The sequence below is a fragment of the Vombatus ursinus genome, unplaced genomic scaffold, assembly GCF_900497805.2.
Source record: "Vombatus ursinus unplaced genomic scaffold, bare-nosed wombat genome assembly UNPS02014847.1, whole genome shotgun sequence".
NCBI classification, from domain to species: Eukaryota; Metazoa; Chordata; class Mammalia; order Diprotodontia; family Vombatidae; genus Vombatus; species Vombatus ursinus.
The window spans coordinates 20,382,803-20,402,249 of NW_020954625.1; the positions used below are offsets into that span (position 1 = coordinate 20,382,803).

Consider the following 19,447-nt stretch of genomic DNA (forward strand, 5'->3'; position numbering starts at 1 on the left):
TAATGTTTTTTCCTATAAGTTCAATTGTTTCATAGGAAAAGGTGCTACTCAGATAGATTTGATTGGTTTCCCTCTTTTGAGGTCATATACATGGAAATGCTAATCAGCTAGAAGTCTGGTTCTGCCAATAGAAGAGATGAAGTACCAGGAAGAAAGAGGAAACATTATTAGTCAATAGATGGTTTGTTGGACAAAGAAAGAGTGATTTTTTTTGAGGTTAGTAACTCACAGGCTTAGGGCATAATGACAGGGATGTAAACTTGAATTGGTTGATAACTGATCTTACCTATACTTTCTTCAAAAGCCATAGGAGAAATGTTTTTTTTTTTTATGTAGTAAGACAATATCTATAGTAGTATACATGATCTGCGATATTTATATAACAGTGAAACAGTGAAATATCTGTAAAGTGCTTTTCTGTGAAATGTGCATATATGCATTATATTGTTGATATGATAATTATATTCAATGTTGTTATATATGTGCATGTTACTTAAGACTTGTATTATTGATTTTATTATATGCAATATTGTCATATATCTTTTAAAATACATGGGGGGACAACTAGATATCTATGAACTTCTAACAATATACAGAAAAAAGTATATCATATAACTATAAACCTAGTTTAATGCACATCAAAATCATTTATCATACTTAATAATTTCATATTAGAAACACGAAGTTAGCTACAATGCATGATATGAACTGAAGTACATGAAAGTTCAGAAGTGTGGATTAAAGAACAGCCAATGAAATGGGAAGTCTTGAAATTGCTCTGATCAAGTTCTATCTAAAAAACAAAAAAAATCCTGCATTTAAGAAATAAGTAGATGAAAACTTAATGTTGTTTATCTCAAAACGTTCATGCTTTATCCAGCTTGTATAAAAATATTATACTTTAATATTTATTGTTTTTGTTTGAGAAGGATGTTATAATATAAACCAAACAATTTAGCACTTAAAAATAAGGACACCTAGAACAGCCATGTCTCATTCCTCCTCAGGCTCTCCTGAATACTTTCCCAAATACCCCTTCCCCAGTACTCTTTTTTTCCCTAGGCCCTTTTTTAGCCCCCTTTTATGTGTTGCTTTCCCCTATCAGAATGTAAGCTTCTTGAGGGCAGGAACTTTTTTTTTTTCTTTTTTCAACAGCACTTAGCATAGTACCTGGCATATTGATATGCTCTTGATAAAGGTTTCTTGATTGGCTAACGGGGAGTGCTATTTCTGCCTTATAGCAGAAAAGTAACAAAGTAACTCTGACAAAGAGAATGGGCTGGTGACGTGACTAGAGAGAATTTAGTTCCCCAGCAGGAAGGGTATTGGACAAAGATCAAAGAGGATGGATTCCAATTTGCAACACTGGATGGACTAATCATCTTACTAAGACCATAGTTCTATAGACATATTAGAGAATGGGTAGAATACACACACACATCCACACACATACACACATCTCATTTCACCACATCATATCACATCACATATATTCAGCACTAAGAGCTTAGGCAATGATTTTGTTCTACTCATCAAATGGAATTATTTATTTCTCACCAGGTTGTAATTAAAGGAAGGGCGATGTTTCATAGTGGGTAGGGTGCTGGCCTTGGAGACAGGAAGAGCTGAGTTCAAATTCTACTTTCAGCATTTACTAGCTCTGAGACTATGTGCAAATATCTTAACCTCTCTTAGCCTCAGTTTCTTAATTTGTAAACTGGATATTCATAATACCTGATGGCTTTTGTCACACCAAGTGGTTATGAAGCTTCAGTGGAATCATATAGCTAGAGTGTTTTGCAGATGTTTAAGTGTTTAATTAAGGTATTGATTGAAAAACCCCCAGTCTTTTACTAAACTAAGTAATACATGAGATAACAACTAATGAGAGGCTTTTCTATGCTTGGAGTCAGGAAGACATGGGTTTAAGTCCACGCCTGATACGTCACTGGTCCGTGGGATCTTTTGCAAGGCCCTTCACCTTTCTGTGACTCAAGAGTGTCTCTAAGGCTATAGTTGTAGGGAATTTTAAGGGTCTTAGAGGGCAAAGTAGAGGTAGCAACTCAGCTAAACTATCCTAATATCCACTTCCAAACAACTTTAAAAAATAATAATAACAACCTCAAATTAAATTCTGGGTGACAGAGCCAACAAAAGTTCTGAGTGAGATGATTTCCCAATCCAAGACAATTTAGGGATTTGGCACGAAAGGTTTGTGATATGGTAGTGGGGATAGTTCAGAGTAGGGCAGCACCATCAGCCTTGGAATTTGCAATTAGTTGCAACAGCAATGGTGGCAGCAGCTTTAGGGCCTCTTAGCCCATAGATGGTGAAGCAGTTGGACAAATGGTCAGAAAAAGATTCCAAGGAACCCTTTACTACCACTGAGTGCAGGGCCTTGTTGCATTGGTCCTATACAGTTCCGGGTCACGGTTTCAGGACAAAGAAGAACACTAGCACTTGTGGCCACAAAGGATGAAAGGCCTTGGTAACTATGCCAAGGTAAAAAGGAGCAAGAGTACTTATGGCTGCATAAGAGCAGGGGACCTGGTCTCAGTTTTAGGGTCAAGAGGAATGATAGAACTTGCAAATATAGGGGAGCAAGTTCCCTTCCTGGGTAAACAACAGAGCACGAGAGAGAAGAGCAGTGACCATACTTTTCCTTGGATCGTACAAACTTGGAAGAACTGAAAACTTATAGAATTCCCAAACTAGCTCTCAAAACAGCAGCACAAAAAACCTCAAGCTTATGATGGTGCCCTCCCCATCACAGGATCAGAGCCCAACTTTAGCATGGAGTTAAAAGTCAAGATGTCAGGAAAAATAGCAAACAAGTACAACAACAAAAAAGAATTGTTCATGAGTAGGCTGAACCAATATAATAAAATCAACAATTCTACTTAAATTATTTTACTTATTCAATGCCATACCATTAAAACTACCAAAACTATTTTATAGAGCTAGAAAAATCAATAAAATTCATTTGGAAGAAGAAGAAATCAATAATATCAAGAAACTCAATTTTAAAAATGAAGGAAGGTGACCTAGCAGTACCAGATCTCAAACTATATTACAAAGTGGTAATCATTAAAACAATGTGGTAATGACTAAGAATAAAGTGGTAGATCAGTGAAGTAGATTAGATACGTAATAAATAGTAGCAAATGATTGTAGGAATCTAGTGTTTGAGAAACCCAAAGATCAAAATTTTGCGGACAAGAATTCACTATTTGACAAAAATTGCTGGAAAACTAGAAAGCAGTTTGGTAGAAACTAGGTACAGATGAACATCTCACAACATATACCAAGAAGAAGTCAAAATGGGTACATGATTTAAACATAAAGGGTGATACCATAAGCAAATTAGGGGAGCGAAAAAAAAACATAGTTGTCACATCTATGGATAAGGGTAGAATTTATGACCAAACAAAAGATTGAGAAGATCATGAAAAGGAAAATGGATAATTTTGATTACATTAAATTAAAAAAAAATAATTTTGCACAAATAAAGACAGTGCAGCCAAGATTAAAAGAAAATCAGAAAACTGAGAGGGTAGGATTTTTGCAGCAACTTTCTCTGGTAAAGGCCTCATTTCTCAAATATATAGAGGACTGTATCAAATTTGTAAGAAAATGTATAGTACCCAATTGATATCATATCAAAGAATATGAACAGGTAGTTATCAAAAGAAGAAATCCAATCTATCTGTAATCATATGAAAATGCTCTATATCACTATTGATAAGAGAAATGTCAATTAAAACAACTCTGAGTAACACCTTACATCTATCATATTGGCTAATATGACAGAAAAGGAAAATGATAAATGTTAGGGTGGATGTGAAAACTAAGAACATCAGACCACTGTAAGTGGAGTTGTGAATTGGTCCAACTATTCTAGAGAATGACTTGGAACTGTGCCCAAAGGTCTATAAAACTGTGCACAACCTTTGACCTAGCAATACCCCTACTAGATTTGTAAAGAGATAAAAATGGAAAGGACCTATATGTATAAAAAATGTGTTAGCTCCTCTTTTTGTGGTGGCAAAAAAGTGGAAATCAAGGGGATTCCCATCAATTGGAGAATGGCTGGAAAAAGTTGTGTGTGATTGTGATGAAATATTATTGTGCCATAAGAAATAATGATCAGGATGGTTTCAGGGAAACCTAGGAAGACTTATAAGAACTCATGGAAAGTGAAGTGAGCAAATCAGGGAGAACATTGTTACATGTAACAACAATATTGTAGGATGATCAACTGTGAATGATTTATCTATTTTGATCAATACAATGATTCAACACAATAATCACCTCATATTTTCTCTATATCCAATTTAATTTTTTTCACTGCTTTCATAGAATCGTATGAGTATATTTTGTATATGATTATCTGTCTACCTACAGGGAAAGAACTTATTGAGTGTGAATGCAGAATAAAACTTTTTTTTTTCATTTAAAACATTTTTTCTTACTTTTCTGCAGCATGGATAATATGGAAATATGTTTTGCATGATTTCACATGTACAATTAATGTCACATTTCTCGTCTTCTCGATGGATGGAAGAGGGGAAGGAGGAGGGCAGAGAATTCAAAACTCATTTTTTTAAATGAAGTTAAAAATAAATAATTTTTTTTGTTTTACAAAAGGCTATAATTGTAGAGAAGGTGCCAGTACCTCATCAATAGAAAGTTTCCCCATTGATCAGTGAAATCTCAGGTTTGAGTTAAAATAAAAGCAACATATAAAGCAGATAGATTGAAATATTCAATTGATATTGAGTATAAAGTGCCAATTGAGTATAAAGTACCATTCAGAGACGTGATTTTATATTTACTCTGATTTCAATTTTGCTTTTCATTTTTTGTATAATTTATTTTAGATTGTACTTTTTAGAAACTTTTCTTTGTTTTATTCAGAAATAAACCCTGTTTTGTATACTTCAATAATCTCCAGATTCTGGCTACTGAAACATCTGATACAAACTCACATTTGTCAGCAGCTAAAGAGCCCAACATTTCATTTCAATTTTTTTTTCTGTATGTTAACAAACATCTAGCTTTTCTCTAGAGAGAGAGAGACAGAGAAGAAAGAGAGGGAGAGACAGAGACAGAGAGAGATGAGAGACAGAGACAGAGACAAAGACAGAGACCGAGAGAGCTCCTGTAATAAGCATGTATAGTCAAGCAATAATCAAATTTCTGCATTGGTCTTATGCAAAAAATGCCCAGACATCATGTTATAATGACCAAAAAGGACGAATTTTGTAGTCACCGGTTCTTGCATGAAAAAATGGCTTCTGCTAATAGATACCTATGTGACTTTTGGCCAGCTCTTGAATCGTTCTGGGCCTCAGTGTCCTGACCTATAAAATCAGAGGGTTTGACTTGCTGGCCTCAGAGGTCTTTTCAGACTCTGGCTCTGTTATCCTATTTCCGAAGTCCACTTCAAAAAAGCTTAGTTATTAGCCTTACTCATTCCAAATACATTTTTAATTCAGCATAAGAATTTAATAGTGTGACTGGCCATAACAATTGATTCCTGTCATTTAAGCAAGAGGATTCCTTCAGAGGGAATACATCTCTCAGTAAAAGTAGATTTACTCTGTTGGTTAGTTTTTCTCCTTAAATTCTTATGTAATTTTGAATTTTCCTATGTCATGCTCCATTGTCATCCTTGTGATGTCAAGAGAGTGAAGAAAGCCCCATTGGATGGGGCTCATTGGATGGACCTTGGTATCACTTTCTTCCTCTGAAGAATGAGGGAGTTGGATCAATAGCTACTGAAGTTCCTTCCAGATTGAGCTCCAACTACCCAATAGCCGATTTTTTTTAACATGTTCCCAAATGTAATAGAGATTTTACCTCCCTTTTTCTCTCTCCCTGCAGGGATTCCATTTGCACTGTCTATATTGAAGTACTTCCTCCAAATAACCAGAGTCCTCCCCGATTCCCACAACTGATGTACAGCCTTGAAGTCAGTGAAGCCATGAGGATTGGGGCAGTTTTGTTGAATCTCCAGGTACGAAGTTTGGTGTCCATATAATAACTTATCACTCTTGAATGAAAGGCAATAGTTTGTGGTGCTTCATAGGCAGTAGTGGGTACTCTGGTCAAAATGAATCAAAAGACCTGGCTTTGAATCCTCAAATCCCTTATCCTCTCTGTGCCTCAGTTTATTTGTCTGTAAAATAAAATGGCTCTATTCAATGACTGCTGCAAAACTTTGATTCTATGACCTGGAAGATGTAAGGAACTGCTGTATGTCCATGGCTTTAAAAAATGTGAAAGTGTGTTAGCTTATATTGAAAGGAAATTTAGCCCTGAGAAGACAATCTGTAATCATGTGGGTGAAGTGTTTTGAAGTGATTTCCCTCTGCTGATTGTGGCCACTGTCAAACTGCTCCAACCAGCAGGGGTCTGCTGCAGTCACGGCAGGAGAGAACACAGGGTTTGTAAAAACAAATATTTTGTATTACACAAGGATTGCTGTCCTTCATGTTCAAAGGTAGTACTACTGTCAGTCATTTCTGGACCCAGGTTTCTTTGTACCCATAGTATTCATTTTAAGTGCATCATAAAATTTGCAAAAAAGCTGGCAGACTAAGGATACCTCCTATCCACTCCTGCCTCTGTTGTAGATGAGTCCTGGGATATTGAGCACATCTGGATCTCAAAGTTCTCCATCAATAAAATGAAGTTTGAATTACAGAATCTCTAAATTCCTCCTAGATCTAACATTGTATTCCTTAGTACTCTATGGTCTGTGATCTCCCAGCTCTGACTTACGTTCAGTCTTCTAAGGGCCCTCCCAACTCTGCCATTTGGTATGTTCTCTATTTTTCACCTCTACTATTTTATTATCCCTTAAAATCCTTTCTTTCTTCCCTTCCTCCCTTTATTTCATTCAATTATTTCTTTCTTTCTCTCTTTCTTCCTTCCTCCCTCTTTCCCTCCTTTTTTACTTTCTTTTTTCTTTCTCCCTTCCTTTCTTCTTCTCTTTTCCCTTTCTTTCCCTTCCCATTCTTTTCCATCCTTTCCTCCCCTCCTCTCCTTTCCTTTTCTTTCCCTTCCTTTCCCTTCTCCTTTCCTCTCCTTTTGCCTCCTTTCCTTTCCCTTCTCCTTTCCCTTCTCTTCTCCTCTTCTCTCCTCTCCTTTCTCTCTCCCTATCTCACCTGATCAGGAAACGCAGAGGTGAATCACAAGCCTTCAGCCCCCACAAAATAAAGATGAAAACCTAAGATTTAACCCACTCTATTTATCTACTTGGTATGGTTCTCCTCTCCTTAGGCAGCCTCATAGCCCCATTCACCTCAGGGATTCCTTACATTAGTGCTGGACTTAGTTTGATATTTCATCAACTAAAGCCACTTCAGCTCAAAATTTTACAGTGTGCGTCATCATGCCCAGATTTGTTCAAGTTCGAAGAAATCAAAGTTCTGTGTTCTGAGGGTTTTTCCAGCTCTGACATTTTATATTCTAAGATCCCTTGCAGGTTCTAACATTTTTTTTCTAAGCCCCACTCCCCACAGCCCTGCCATTCTATTTTTTTTCATCTTTTTTCGAAGACAGGACCCTGCAATCCAAAGAGGTGAAAGAATTCACTGAATGTCACAAGCAGTAGAGCTAAAATTTCAACCCATCTCCTGTAACTCTGATTTCAATGCCTAATTACTGCTTGAACCTGGGCAAGCCACTTTTACCTCTACAGCCTCAGTTGCCTCAGCTATAAAATGGGAATAATAACAGCATTTACCTAATATGGTGGTTATGAAGTTTAACAGTTTGGACTACTCAGATCATTCCCCCAGGAAATTTCATCATTCTATAAGATTGAATCAGCCTTGAGACTCACACCTCATCAGTGCTCTCTGCCCTCTGATTTCTGATTGGAAGGAGGAGGATGAGTTACAAAATCTCAATTTAAGGAGGGGGGAAGGGTCAGCTAGTTCTTCATTTCCCACCTGAGCCTCATTGGCTACTTTTCCCTCCCTCACCTTTCAGCTCCTTTTTGTGTGGTATCTTCCCCAGTTAGATTGTAAGAAGACTGAGGGCAAGGACTATTTCTTTTTCATATTTGTATCTGTATCATTTATCATAGTGCTCAGGACATTGCAGGTACTGTATTAAAGTTTATTGATTGACTATTCAATTAGATAATATATTTAAAGCACTTTACAAAACACTATTAGCTTCCTGTCCCGCTATATTCTTAAGGGTTCTCCTAGCTCTATCATTCTGGGTTCTAAATGTCCTCCCAGTTTTTACATTAAGCCTTCTAAGATCCTCTCCAGCTCTGACATTTGACATTTCAAATATCTTCAAAGTTTTGCCATTCTATATTCAGAACAGAGATACCTAGAGATGTCTCTGGATATAGAGATACAGTTCTAGTGCTAGAGATCTGTAATATCTATATCTTATCTCTATATCCACAAATATCTCTGTATGTGTATGTGTGTATATATATATATATATATGTACATATATATGTAAGGATTGCTGAAGATAGCAATAGATAAAGAATTTATATCTAGATTCCTAGAGATTTAGATATAGGCATAGATATGTAATTTATCTTTCCCCTTTCTTAACTGTCAAATATCAGGAAACTATAATCTAAGATTTTTTGAGCCTAAGCATTTTCCTTCTTGTACCCAACTAGTTAATTGACCAAGTTTGGGCTTACTTCTTAATGAGTATTGTGAATAAGTAAATAAATAAGGATGCACATACATACATATATATGAAGGTATACACACATCTATTTCTATCTTCATCTATATATACTAAATAAAAGGAGAATAAGAAGTCAATGGAGGAAAAGACACACTGGTATGTGCTATAAAGTCATTTGTTTCTTCAATGCCTTTCTAGCACCTGCCTTGCATGTGTGAGACAGTGAATTTAAGAGGGCAGGATCTGAGTAAGCAGTTGTTTGGTGGCTATTAACCCCAAAGTTAAGAGTGTTTCTGATTCCTAAGGAGCTTCTTTTCAGACAAAGCCCATGGGAAGCAGACTCATTCCAACCCCTACGAGGGCCTGTTTATGTAACTCTAACATGTACAAAACTTCTGTATCTTCCTGTTGTCTGTGGAATGAAAGAGAAACTTCTTTGCCTGGATTTCAAGGCCTTAAACACCCAGACTTACACCCCACTTTGCAGCCTGATTTTCAGGGACCCCCAACAGTTCCCTAATCATGCCCTGTGCTCTCCCCACTCAGTGCACTCACTCAAGGGTAGAAAATACTCACAAACTACTAGGCTCACAATGGTAGGGGTGAGAGGGACTTTAGAGTTCCATCTAGGCCAACACTTTATTTTACATATGAGGAAACAGAGACCCAAGAGGATTAAGTCACCTACCCAAACTCATACAAGTGGTAAGGGGCAGAATCAGGATTTGAACTCGGGTACTTTGTCACCAAACCAGGTACCCCTTCATTTTCACCACTGCCTTGATTTCCCTCTTTTGCCATGCCTACTGACTCTTTCTCATCCTTCAAGGCTCAGTCTAAGTGCCATTTCTTTCCTGAAGCCTTTCCTGATTATCTCGTTTGAAAATTATATTTCCCCCTTGAGATTTTCCTAAAATACTCTCCCAGGATCTGTTCTTTGGCTCCTCACAATTTAGTTGTTTCTCATTTTATATCCCCCCACCTCCATTAGATGATAAGCTCCTTCAGAATAAAGGTTGCATGTGTATATTCCACTGCCTTGGGCATAATAGGACCTTAATAAATATTTGTCAAATTGAATTCAAAGAAAATAACATAACAAGATAATAAATGTCAAAATTAATAGTGTTTTGTCAAGTGCTTTAAATATATTATCTAATTGAGTAATCAATCAATTAACTTTAATACAGTACCTGCAATGTCCTGAGCACTATGATAAATGATACAGATACAAATATGAAAAAGAAATAGTCCTTGCCCTCAGTCTTCTTACAATCTAACTGGGGAAGATACCACACAAAAGGGAGCTGAAATGTGAGGGAGGGAAAAAGTAGCTAATGAGGCTCAGGTGGGAAATGAAGAGCTAGCTGACCCTTCCCCCCTCCTTAAATTGAGATTTTGTAACTCATCCTCCTCCTTCCAATCAGAAATCAGAGGGCAGAGAGCACTGATGAGGTGTGAGTCTCAAGGCTGATTCAATCTTGCAGAATGATGAAATTTCTTGGGGGTATGATCTGAGTAGTCCAAACTGTTAAACTTCATAACCACCATATTAGGTAAATGCTGTTATTATTCCCATTTTATAGCTGAGGCAACTGAGGCTGTAGAGGTAAAAGTGGCTTGCCCAGGTTCACTGAATTCAGAGTTAGAGGAGGTGGGTTGAAATCTTAGCTCTACTGCTTGTGGCATTCAGTGAATTCCTTCACCTCTGGATCACAGGGTTCTGTCTTTGAAAAAAGAGAGGGTTGGATCAGATGACTCAAAGGTCTCCTCTCATAATCCTGTTGATTGAAGAAAGAAATTATATTTATACATGTATGTGTGTGCATGTGTGTATGTATGTGTATGTGTGTATATAAGTATACATATATGAAAGCAACCTATGACCTAATACATAAATCTCATAATTCTTTCTTACAATTTCTGCAAGCCACAAGGTAACCCACTGTAAAGAGGGCAAATAGAGGAAGGAAGGAACTGGGTCTGAGTCCAGGCCAGTACACTTACAAACTGTGGGACCCTGGAGAAGTCATGAAATCATAGAATTGTAAGGTTGGAAGAAACCTCATTTGCCACTTAATCCAACCTTTACCTGAACAATTATCCCCCTACAACATACCAACCTGTACTTCAATACCTTTGGGAAGGGCTAACTCACTACTTACTGACACATTCCATCCTAGTTTTAGACAACCCTATGTTGCTTCTCTAAGTCTAAGTTTGCCTCTCTGCTTTTCTCCACTCTGTATCTCAATTTCCTTATTTGTAAAAAGGATAAATCATTTCTTCCACTACATACTTTTAAGCCTTGGTCTGAAAAAAAAAGTACTTTGTTATCTTAAAACCAAATAAAAGTGAATTCAGAAAGCAGTAAGAAAACCTATAATAGTTGAATAATCCTAATGAAAGGAGGTGAGTTGAAAGAAAATCCTTTTCCCCAGGCAAACTGTCTATGGTGCTAAAGCTAAGAAAATAGTTAAGATGACACATGTATTGAACCTTTGTCCTCTTTGCGGAAGGAAGAGAAAGAGTGATGATTGCAGCCAGCTGCTTCTATTAGGAAGAACTAGGAGAGCTTATCAAGTCATTTTTAGGAGGCCACCACGAACCTACTCTCATTCACGAGCCACTGAGATTGAATTTGAACCAGTGACCCCAAAGTCGAAAAGCTTCTATCAAATTGCTCATCCAGAGACCTTGGATAATAGGCACGATTAGAGATACTGAGAGCTGCCTGGAGTAAAGACCCCAGGCTACTTTGTCTGTCCCCTGCTACTGCCACCCTTGGACTCGTCACTGGTCCATTTAGACCATCAGTGCTTATGGGACTTTGTTTTCAAAAGGAGAGAGGGAGGGACAGTCTGGGACTCTTTGGAAGAAAATTGAAGTGCTTATTTTGGAACAATTGTGAGTGTTTTCTTTTTCTATCTTCCCCTTAATGTGCTATTTGGTGCATGTGTGAGCGCACGTGTGCACACACACACCCCTATTTATCCCAGAACATGGTTTTGGTCTGTTTGATTTCCTTCACTGTAACATCGCACTATTTGGCCTGGATATGGTACCCTGGTAATGATGGCTGCCTGCTGAGCACAGCAGCAGCAGATGTCTGTCTTCTCAAAATGGGTCACCTCAAAGAGTGTGTCTGGTGAGATTTTTTCTCTTCCAGTCAGCTCACTTTTAACACTATAACACAAGGATGAGAAACTCGTGACCAGAGTGCCAGCCTCGAGCTGAGGAAGACCTGAATTCAAGTCCTGTCTCTGACAGAGGAAAATAGGATCATCTCTGTAAGCCAGGAAGAAAATTCAACAGTCATCTAGTCCAGCCCTCTCATTTTACAAACGAGGAAACTGAGGGTGAGAAAAGTTGAATAGGGGGGCAGCTAGGTGGATAGAGCACCGGCCCTGAAGTCAGGAGGACCTGAGTTCAAATCCAGCCTCAGATCAAACAGTTGGCACTTACTAGCTTTGTGACCCTGGGCAAGTCACTTAACCCCAGTAGCCTAAAAAAAAAAAGGAAACAAAAGAAAAAAAATGTTAAATGGTTTGTCCACAGTTATATGGGTTGGAATAAACCCAGGTCCTCTGAATCAAGAGCCAGTAGTTTGTTTGTTTGTTTGATCACACACACACACACATACACCCATTGGCTATATTATCTTATCAGAAATTTAGAGCTGGACAGTAGCCTTCAGCGTGAATTTTGGCCTTTTCCTCCTTTTTCTTGGCAATGGAGGTGTCAGTTGTCATAAGCACTTTGGATATGTGTAGATAGATGTCACATCATCTCTGTACATTTCTTCTCTGCTCCCCATCTAAAGACGTAGGTCATACATAAACTACCTTCTAATACAAAAACCACTGAGCCTACAGAGTGAGGCAGGTGTTTGGAGACCATGGTTAGGACATGATTGGTTGGAGATCTAATGTCACATTAAAGGAGGAGCTTTGAAGATACTAAAGAGAAGGGCGGGGGAGGGAAAGAAGGATGAAAATAGTGTCTAAAAAGGTGTCCAAGCTCCAAGTACAAGGAGCTCATCTATTTTATAGTTGTACACTCTCTCCTTATATCTGCCTTTCAGAATCCTGTTTTTTTAATTCAACTCAGGTGCCTCCTCCTCCTCCTCCTCCTCCTCCTTGAAATCTTCCTTCATTCCCAGCCCCGGCCACCCGTTTAAAAGCTTGCTCTCCCTCCTCACCTTTTTTCTAGTAAATTTTTCAAATCTTTCCTTTGCCCCCATCAGCCCCTGTTGTTCTTATAGATGTACATGTTGGAGCTTTGCCCACAGATCCCATTTCCTTTTTCCTCTTTGTGTCTCTAGCACGTAGCTCAGTGGTTTACATGCTGTAGGGACTTAAATATTTGTTGAATTCAATTACCAAAGGTTTGTTTATGAACCTGAAGAGATGAATAGGTAGTATTATGTTCAGTCCTTAAAGTTTAAGGTTGAACTTTTCAATGATCATTGTGGAACAAGGCCATGCTAGAGCCAGCACAGATTGCTTTGGCAGGGGTATGGCTATTGAAATGTGACTTTTCTTACTTCCAACCCTTTGTTACCCATAAAAATAGGGAAGATCTGCCAGACACGTCAGAGCTGTTGACGCTGTGAAACTTGTCACTACATTCTTCTTTTATCTCAGTTGTCTCAGCTGATTGACCTTCTCTAAGAGAGAATGTTAACCTTTTCTATTTCACTCTCGTATTGGTAATTCTATGGATCGGTAATATGGTCCTGAGACAAATCACACAAATGCAAGTGTTTAAAACATAGTAGGGGCTTAATAAATGCTACTTAACTGAGTAACTACAAGGAGGAAGATCATAGTTTACTGGCCCAACCTCGGCTACCAGAGAACAAGAGTCTTTCTGTCCAGCACAAAGTTTTATGCAAAAAAAAAAAGAAAAAGAAACTTACTCCATATTCTATTTTTATGGTGCCTTCCTTTTGTCATCTGGTAGGAAAAGCATTGATAAGGAGCCAGGGGACCAGTATTTGTGTTTTGCTTCTAGCACAGAATCTTGAGTGATTTTGGACAAGTCACTTTTGTTCATCCTCTGAGCCTCCTCTTATTCACTTCTCCATGGCCCTCTGTGGTTTGAAAGCAAGAAAGAGGAAACGTTATCTCATCAGGGTGTTTAATTGTGTCTAGGAAGCTCTAAGTAAAAGACGTCTGTGTCTGTGTCTGTGTGTGTATATACACACACATATACATATATATATATATATACACACATATATACACATATACATACACACATTTATGTGTGTATACATATATGTACATGTATTTATGTGTGTATATGTATATATACATACATATCTTTAATGAGGGGCAGACATACATCTATCTCTCTATCTGTTTATGCAACTAAGTGGTACAGCGGATAGAGTGCCAGGTTTGGAGTCAGGAAGACCTGAGTTCAAATCTGGCCTCAGACACTTACTATCTGTGTGACCCTGTTTGCCTGAGTTTCCTTATCTGTAAAATGAGCTGGAGAGGGAAATGGAATACTGCTTCAGTATTTTTGCCAAGAAAACCCCAAATGGGGTCATGAAAAGTCAGATATGATTGAGTATGTATATTTGTGTGTGTGTGTATATGTGTACATATATATAGACACACATAAATATATAGACACACATATACACATATGCATACATGCATGCACATATACCTGTATATGTATGTATGCACACACATAGATATATAGATAAGTATTGGCTTCAGTACATGATGGATGATCTGTTCCTTCTAAGATGTTCCACTCCCTTTTCAACCTTATAAGCCTGCATATCTTCAGTAAAGTTATGGGGAGGTAGATTTGGTGCACAGAGGAACCTGGCTCCCCCTTCCTCAGGATATGAATCCTTCATTTAAACTGTGTCTTCCTTTCCCAACTTGTTTGGAGCTAGCAACAGCACTATTCCCTCATCACTCCTCAAATGTCACTCACACTACCATACCCGAAGTCCCACCTCCGTTGTTGTTTATTGCAATTTGCATGTTCGGCGGCCTACTCCATGCTTAGTTTCTGTTGCCAGGATAATGATTTGAGGTTGTCTCTTTTCTTCCTGAGTTCAAGTGACGGTTCTGCTAATCATTCTTTGCTGGTGTCACTGGAGTAGTTGACAGTGGTCTCTAGAGCAATCTTTTCTCTTTGATGGCTACATCCTATCAACTTGATTTTTCTCTTGTGAGAGACTCCCATCCCTTCAATCTGAAAATTAGCCCACCATTCTTAGCTCCCAAGACCCAACCGTTATTTTTACACTTCAGGCTCAACTCTTCCTGGACTCATTAATCCCAATAAGGCAGTAGCTTTGTGAATCCTCATTTCATTGTAAGTCCTTCTTTACACTCCGTAGTCTCCCAACATAATTCACTGTTCAAGACTTCTTTCCTCTTCTATAAAATTAGTGGCCTTGACTAGGAGATCTTTAATGTCCATTCCAGGTATAAGGCATGTTCTTTGCCTCTTCTGTTCCATTTTTCTCATGTTTTTTTTTTTTTTTTTCAGGTCAGATAATTTTAAGAGAGACGGTAGTATCAAGGGTCTATTATTTTTAGGGCTGAAGACAAATTCAAACTAGTGAGAAGTAATTGCAAAATTACAGGAGCTTTGCAGGAGCTGCTCAATTAGTGGGGAGCTTTCTGAGAATCTGCCCTTCTGCCTCCAGGGCTCTGACTTGGGTGCTAAATCAGGCTTTGAGCAACTTTGGAATGTTCTAGAAATTCTCTATGAATAGATTTTATTTTTTTTTCCCTGTAAAGATGAAGATGAGGTTAAAATCCAACATAACAAAGTACTTTATATACATCATTATACGTACATTAATACATATGTTTCCATCTGCCTTAGAGGTGAAAGTTTGTTTAGTCATCTCCCAGCTAGAATGTGAGCCCCCTGAAAGGAGGGACCGTCTCACTTTGTTTGTGTTGTTTTTATACCCTTAGGACAATACTTGAAATAGAGTAAATGCTTACTCTACTAAATGATTTCACTCATTCAATCATTCATCAATAAGCCAACAACTATGTATTAAGCACTTGTTATGTTCCCAGCACAAATACAAGTTAAAAAAAAAGATAGTCCCTGCCCTCAAGGAGCTTATTGTCTAATTCAGAAAAGCACACATAAAAGCAAGCTAGGAGAGAGCAGGTACCAAAGAGAAAGGGCATGGTAGAAAGTCTTGAGCCAAGAGAGGAATGAGACATGGCTGGCTTGGACACCCCCCCCCCCCATATGAAGATTGTGGGAGTATCAGTCAGAGTCAGAGGTCATAGAGGTAAAAGGTACTTCCAATTCAAGAATTACAGAGCTGGATTAAGCTGGTGTATGATAGAGGAAATGCAGTGTGTATCCTGGAGAAGAATTCATTCATTTGATCCTCACAATGGCCATTGGAGCTACATACTATTATTTTCCCCATTTTAGAGATGAGGAGATTAAGGGTGAGAGCTTAAGTTATGTGTCCAGGGATCAAAAGGTCAGAGATTTAAAATTATTAAATGTGTTGAAATTGATTCCCCTTCATTTTCTAGCTGAAAAAAAAAACCTGAAACTTACAGAGGTTAAGAGACTTGTTCACAGCCACACATCTAGGAGCATTTATAAGCTAAGACTAAACTTGAACCCAGATTTTCCTGACTCCCAGCCCAGTGCTCTACCCACCATGTAAACTGGAGAGCGTAATTTATCAGTGAAAGCATCAAAGACAGTATATGTGAAAGCATCACAAGTTATCAACATAGAGCCCCATACGAAGCATTTTTGTTAGATGGGAATGTTGGAAGTTTCAAAGAAGGAAATTTAGGTTTAATGTCAGGAAAGACATCCTTATGATTAAAGCACTCCACAATTGGTAGGGGTTGTCTTAGGAGGAAGTGGGTTCCCTCTCCCTGGAAGACTTCACACAGAGGCCAGATGATGATCATCTGGTCCCTCAGTGTTAGAGTAAGGATTTATTTTTGAGTATAGGTTGGATTAAATGAGATGTTCTTAATCTGGGGTCCATGGACCTTCAAGGGAACCATAGATAGATTTCAGGAAGTCTCTGATGTTGAATGGGAATAAAATTATATCTTTATTTTCATTTACCTGAATAAAAATTAGCATTTCCTTCAAATTATTTTAAAACGTTACTCAGAAGGGACCAATATGCTTTTGCCAGACTGCCAAAGGGGTCCATGACACATAATAGTGTAAGAATGCTTGGACCAAACTCTTGTCCTCTGAAATTCTGTGATTCCATGATGATTGGAGATTTTTATTTTTGAAATTTGTTCTGTTATCACGGAATTCTTTCTTTCATCATTCCTGAGTCTTAATGATTTTGAGTTGAAAGAATAAAGACTTGGATTGTACTGAAAGGGGACTTTTCCCCACTTCTGTGTGAATCCCCCCATAGGCACCCCTCACATATCCCCTGAAACATGATCGATCTACTTGACTGGCAATTCTACAGCTCACATGTGGGATGAATGGAAGGTTTGTTAGTTTTCCTCTTCCACTATTATTATTTTGTTTAGTTAGGAGGAAAATGGTTTTCTCACATTTTTACATGCAATACTCTTGTGTGGGTATTTTTCTACATTATTTCAGGAAGAATAAGATTATAAACATGAGTGAGAAAAGTGAAATACTCTGTAAGGAGGTTAAACCTAGAGCTGAGTAAATGTATACAGTTATATCAGTATACAGCCTGATAGAAATAGGCTTTCTTGGAAAGTCCTGGGGTTCTGTCTCTTCCTTTTCAGAAGAAAAGTTTAACTCCAGACCTCCAGAATTACTTTCAAGTACAACACCACTTCATAAAGTGTTTCCGAAAATCTTTGCAGCTTCAATCATGAAGAGACTGCAAAATTCTAAATTCAAGGCCTATGAAGTTAGAATTTACAAATAGCTACTGTGTTCACGAATTCATGAATCCATTCTCTTGTTCTTTCATCAAAACTATAGTCTCCCTAGGGTTGTGTGACCTAGTCAAAGAAGGCTCAGCATTGATCACAGCTATTGAGTAGTTGTTCCCACCCCATTCCACAAATTATTAAGGCACATTGAGTATATTTCCTGATGCCCATAATCAAGGGAGTAGACATGGCCAGAAAACCAATCTCTGGAGGCAGTGGACAATAGAGAAGAATATATGGTCAGATAGTGTTATTGTTAGAGTGACTGATGGGATGAGTAGAGAGAGATCCTGTGATTCCAGAAATGTGACTTTGAGAGTTCAGGGGTTGGGGAGGGGGGGAGTCAATGCTACTGGTTGGTAGGTTTATCAAGGTACAGATCTCCTGCAGTTTGTCAGGTTGCGTATGTATCAGGCTGTGGGGGTGTCTGGGTACAGATTGTTGAGGGTTGGGTTTGCCTTTAGAGCAAAGCATGATTTAGTTAAACAGTAGAAATTCAGGTGCAGCAGGGAGGCAGAACTTTCCAACCCAAGTGGCTAGTTAGTAAGATTGAGTGTAGTCTGAGTTTCACTACCCTCCCTGTGCAGTGATTCTAGCATCTGGAAATGATGGAAGAGCTCTAACTGAACTAATCAATTAGTCAACCAGCATTTCTTAAGTTCCCAGTATCCAAGACAGTGTTATATAGTAAAATGTGTGCTGGATTTGTGTTAGAGAACCTGTTGCCACTAATTAAATTCTCTGTGACCAAGGAGCTTTGGAGCCCAGTTCTCCAGACATTAAGCAAAATAGTATTCCCTTTATGACTATGGGTGTAGCATGCATGCATACATGAATGTATGTGTATGTCTACATGCATATATAATGAGGGGAGGAGAGGCATTTAGGAGACGTAGAAGATAGATTGCTGGAATTGTAGTAAGGAAAACACGAGTTTAAGTCCTACCTCAGACATTCACTAGACAAGTCAATTAATCCTATTTGCATTGGTTTCCTCATCTTTAAAGTGTGCTGGAGAAGGAAATGATAAACCATTCCAGTATCTTTGCAAAGAAAATGCCAAATGGGGTCACAAAGAGTTGGACATGACTAAAATGCCTGAACGGCAGCAACAGCAACCACACAACGTTGTGGCCAGTATCAATTGAGATAACATAAGTCAAAGGCTCTGCCCACCTGAACAGTAATAGCCAAACTGAAACTCTCCTATGATTAGTTATTTTTCACATTTGCTAAATGCACAGAGGCATTTGAAAATACATGACAATGAGCATGGTAGTTATGGTGGTTATGGATGAAAGTAGCCTATAGTGGGAATGGCCTTCCTAACTCGGATACAACCTGTAAGGACTGAGGTCAGCTCTTTTCTGCTTTTCCCTCTCTGCTAATCTGGATGTGACTGCAATAGAGGTAGCAGAACATTTCAGAAACCCATTCCTGTTTGCCACTGGAACTCCCAGAAAGGTGTTGTGGCAGCAACACCTGAAGTTACTGGGGTAATTCAAATCTCCATTGTAGACACTGAGGGAAGTGTTATCGAGCACTGGTTATTGAGATGCTCAGTCTATTTGCTTCCTTCCTCATTGAAGTTTCTGTCTTTCAACTTAGCAGCTAGACATTTGTGAATTAACTAGCCAGGGAGTACGCATCATTACATCTAAGGTGAGAAAGCTCTTTCCATTAACTCTTAGCCTGCCATTGAGGGGCTTCAGGCTTCTCTTACAAAAGCAATTCCTTCCAAAGATCCATTGCCCAACTTCAGATTTGTAATGGATAAAATGATGAATTTGGAGATTAAAAAGAGTTAACTTTGAATCCTACCTCAGGCACTTACTAGCTGGGTTACCATAGAC

At 38.4% G+C, this 19,447-nt stretch overlaps 1 protein-coding gene across 1 annotated transcript in view; it reads left to right on the forward strand.

The window, feature by feature from the left end:
* PCDH15 (protocadherin related 15) overlaps positions 1 to 19,447 on the forward strand; it is a 1,147,277-nt gene that overhangs the window by 739,364 nt on the left and 388,466 nt on the right. Inside the window, exon 15 of the mRNA XM_027840684.1 lies at positions 5,887 to 6,019. Within this exon, the coding sequence (XP_027696485.1) occupies positions 5,887 to 6,019 (133 nt within the window). The remainder of the gene's footprint in view (positions 1 to 5,886; positions 6,020 to 19,447) is intronic.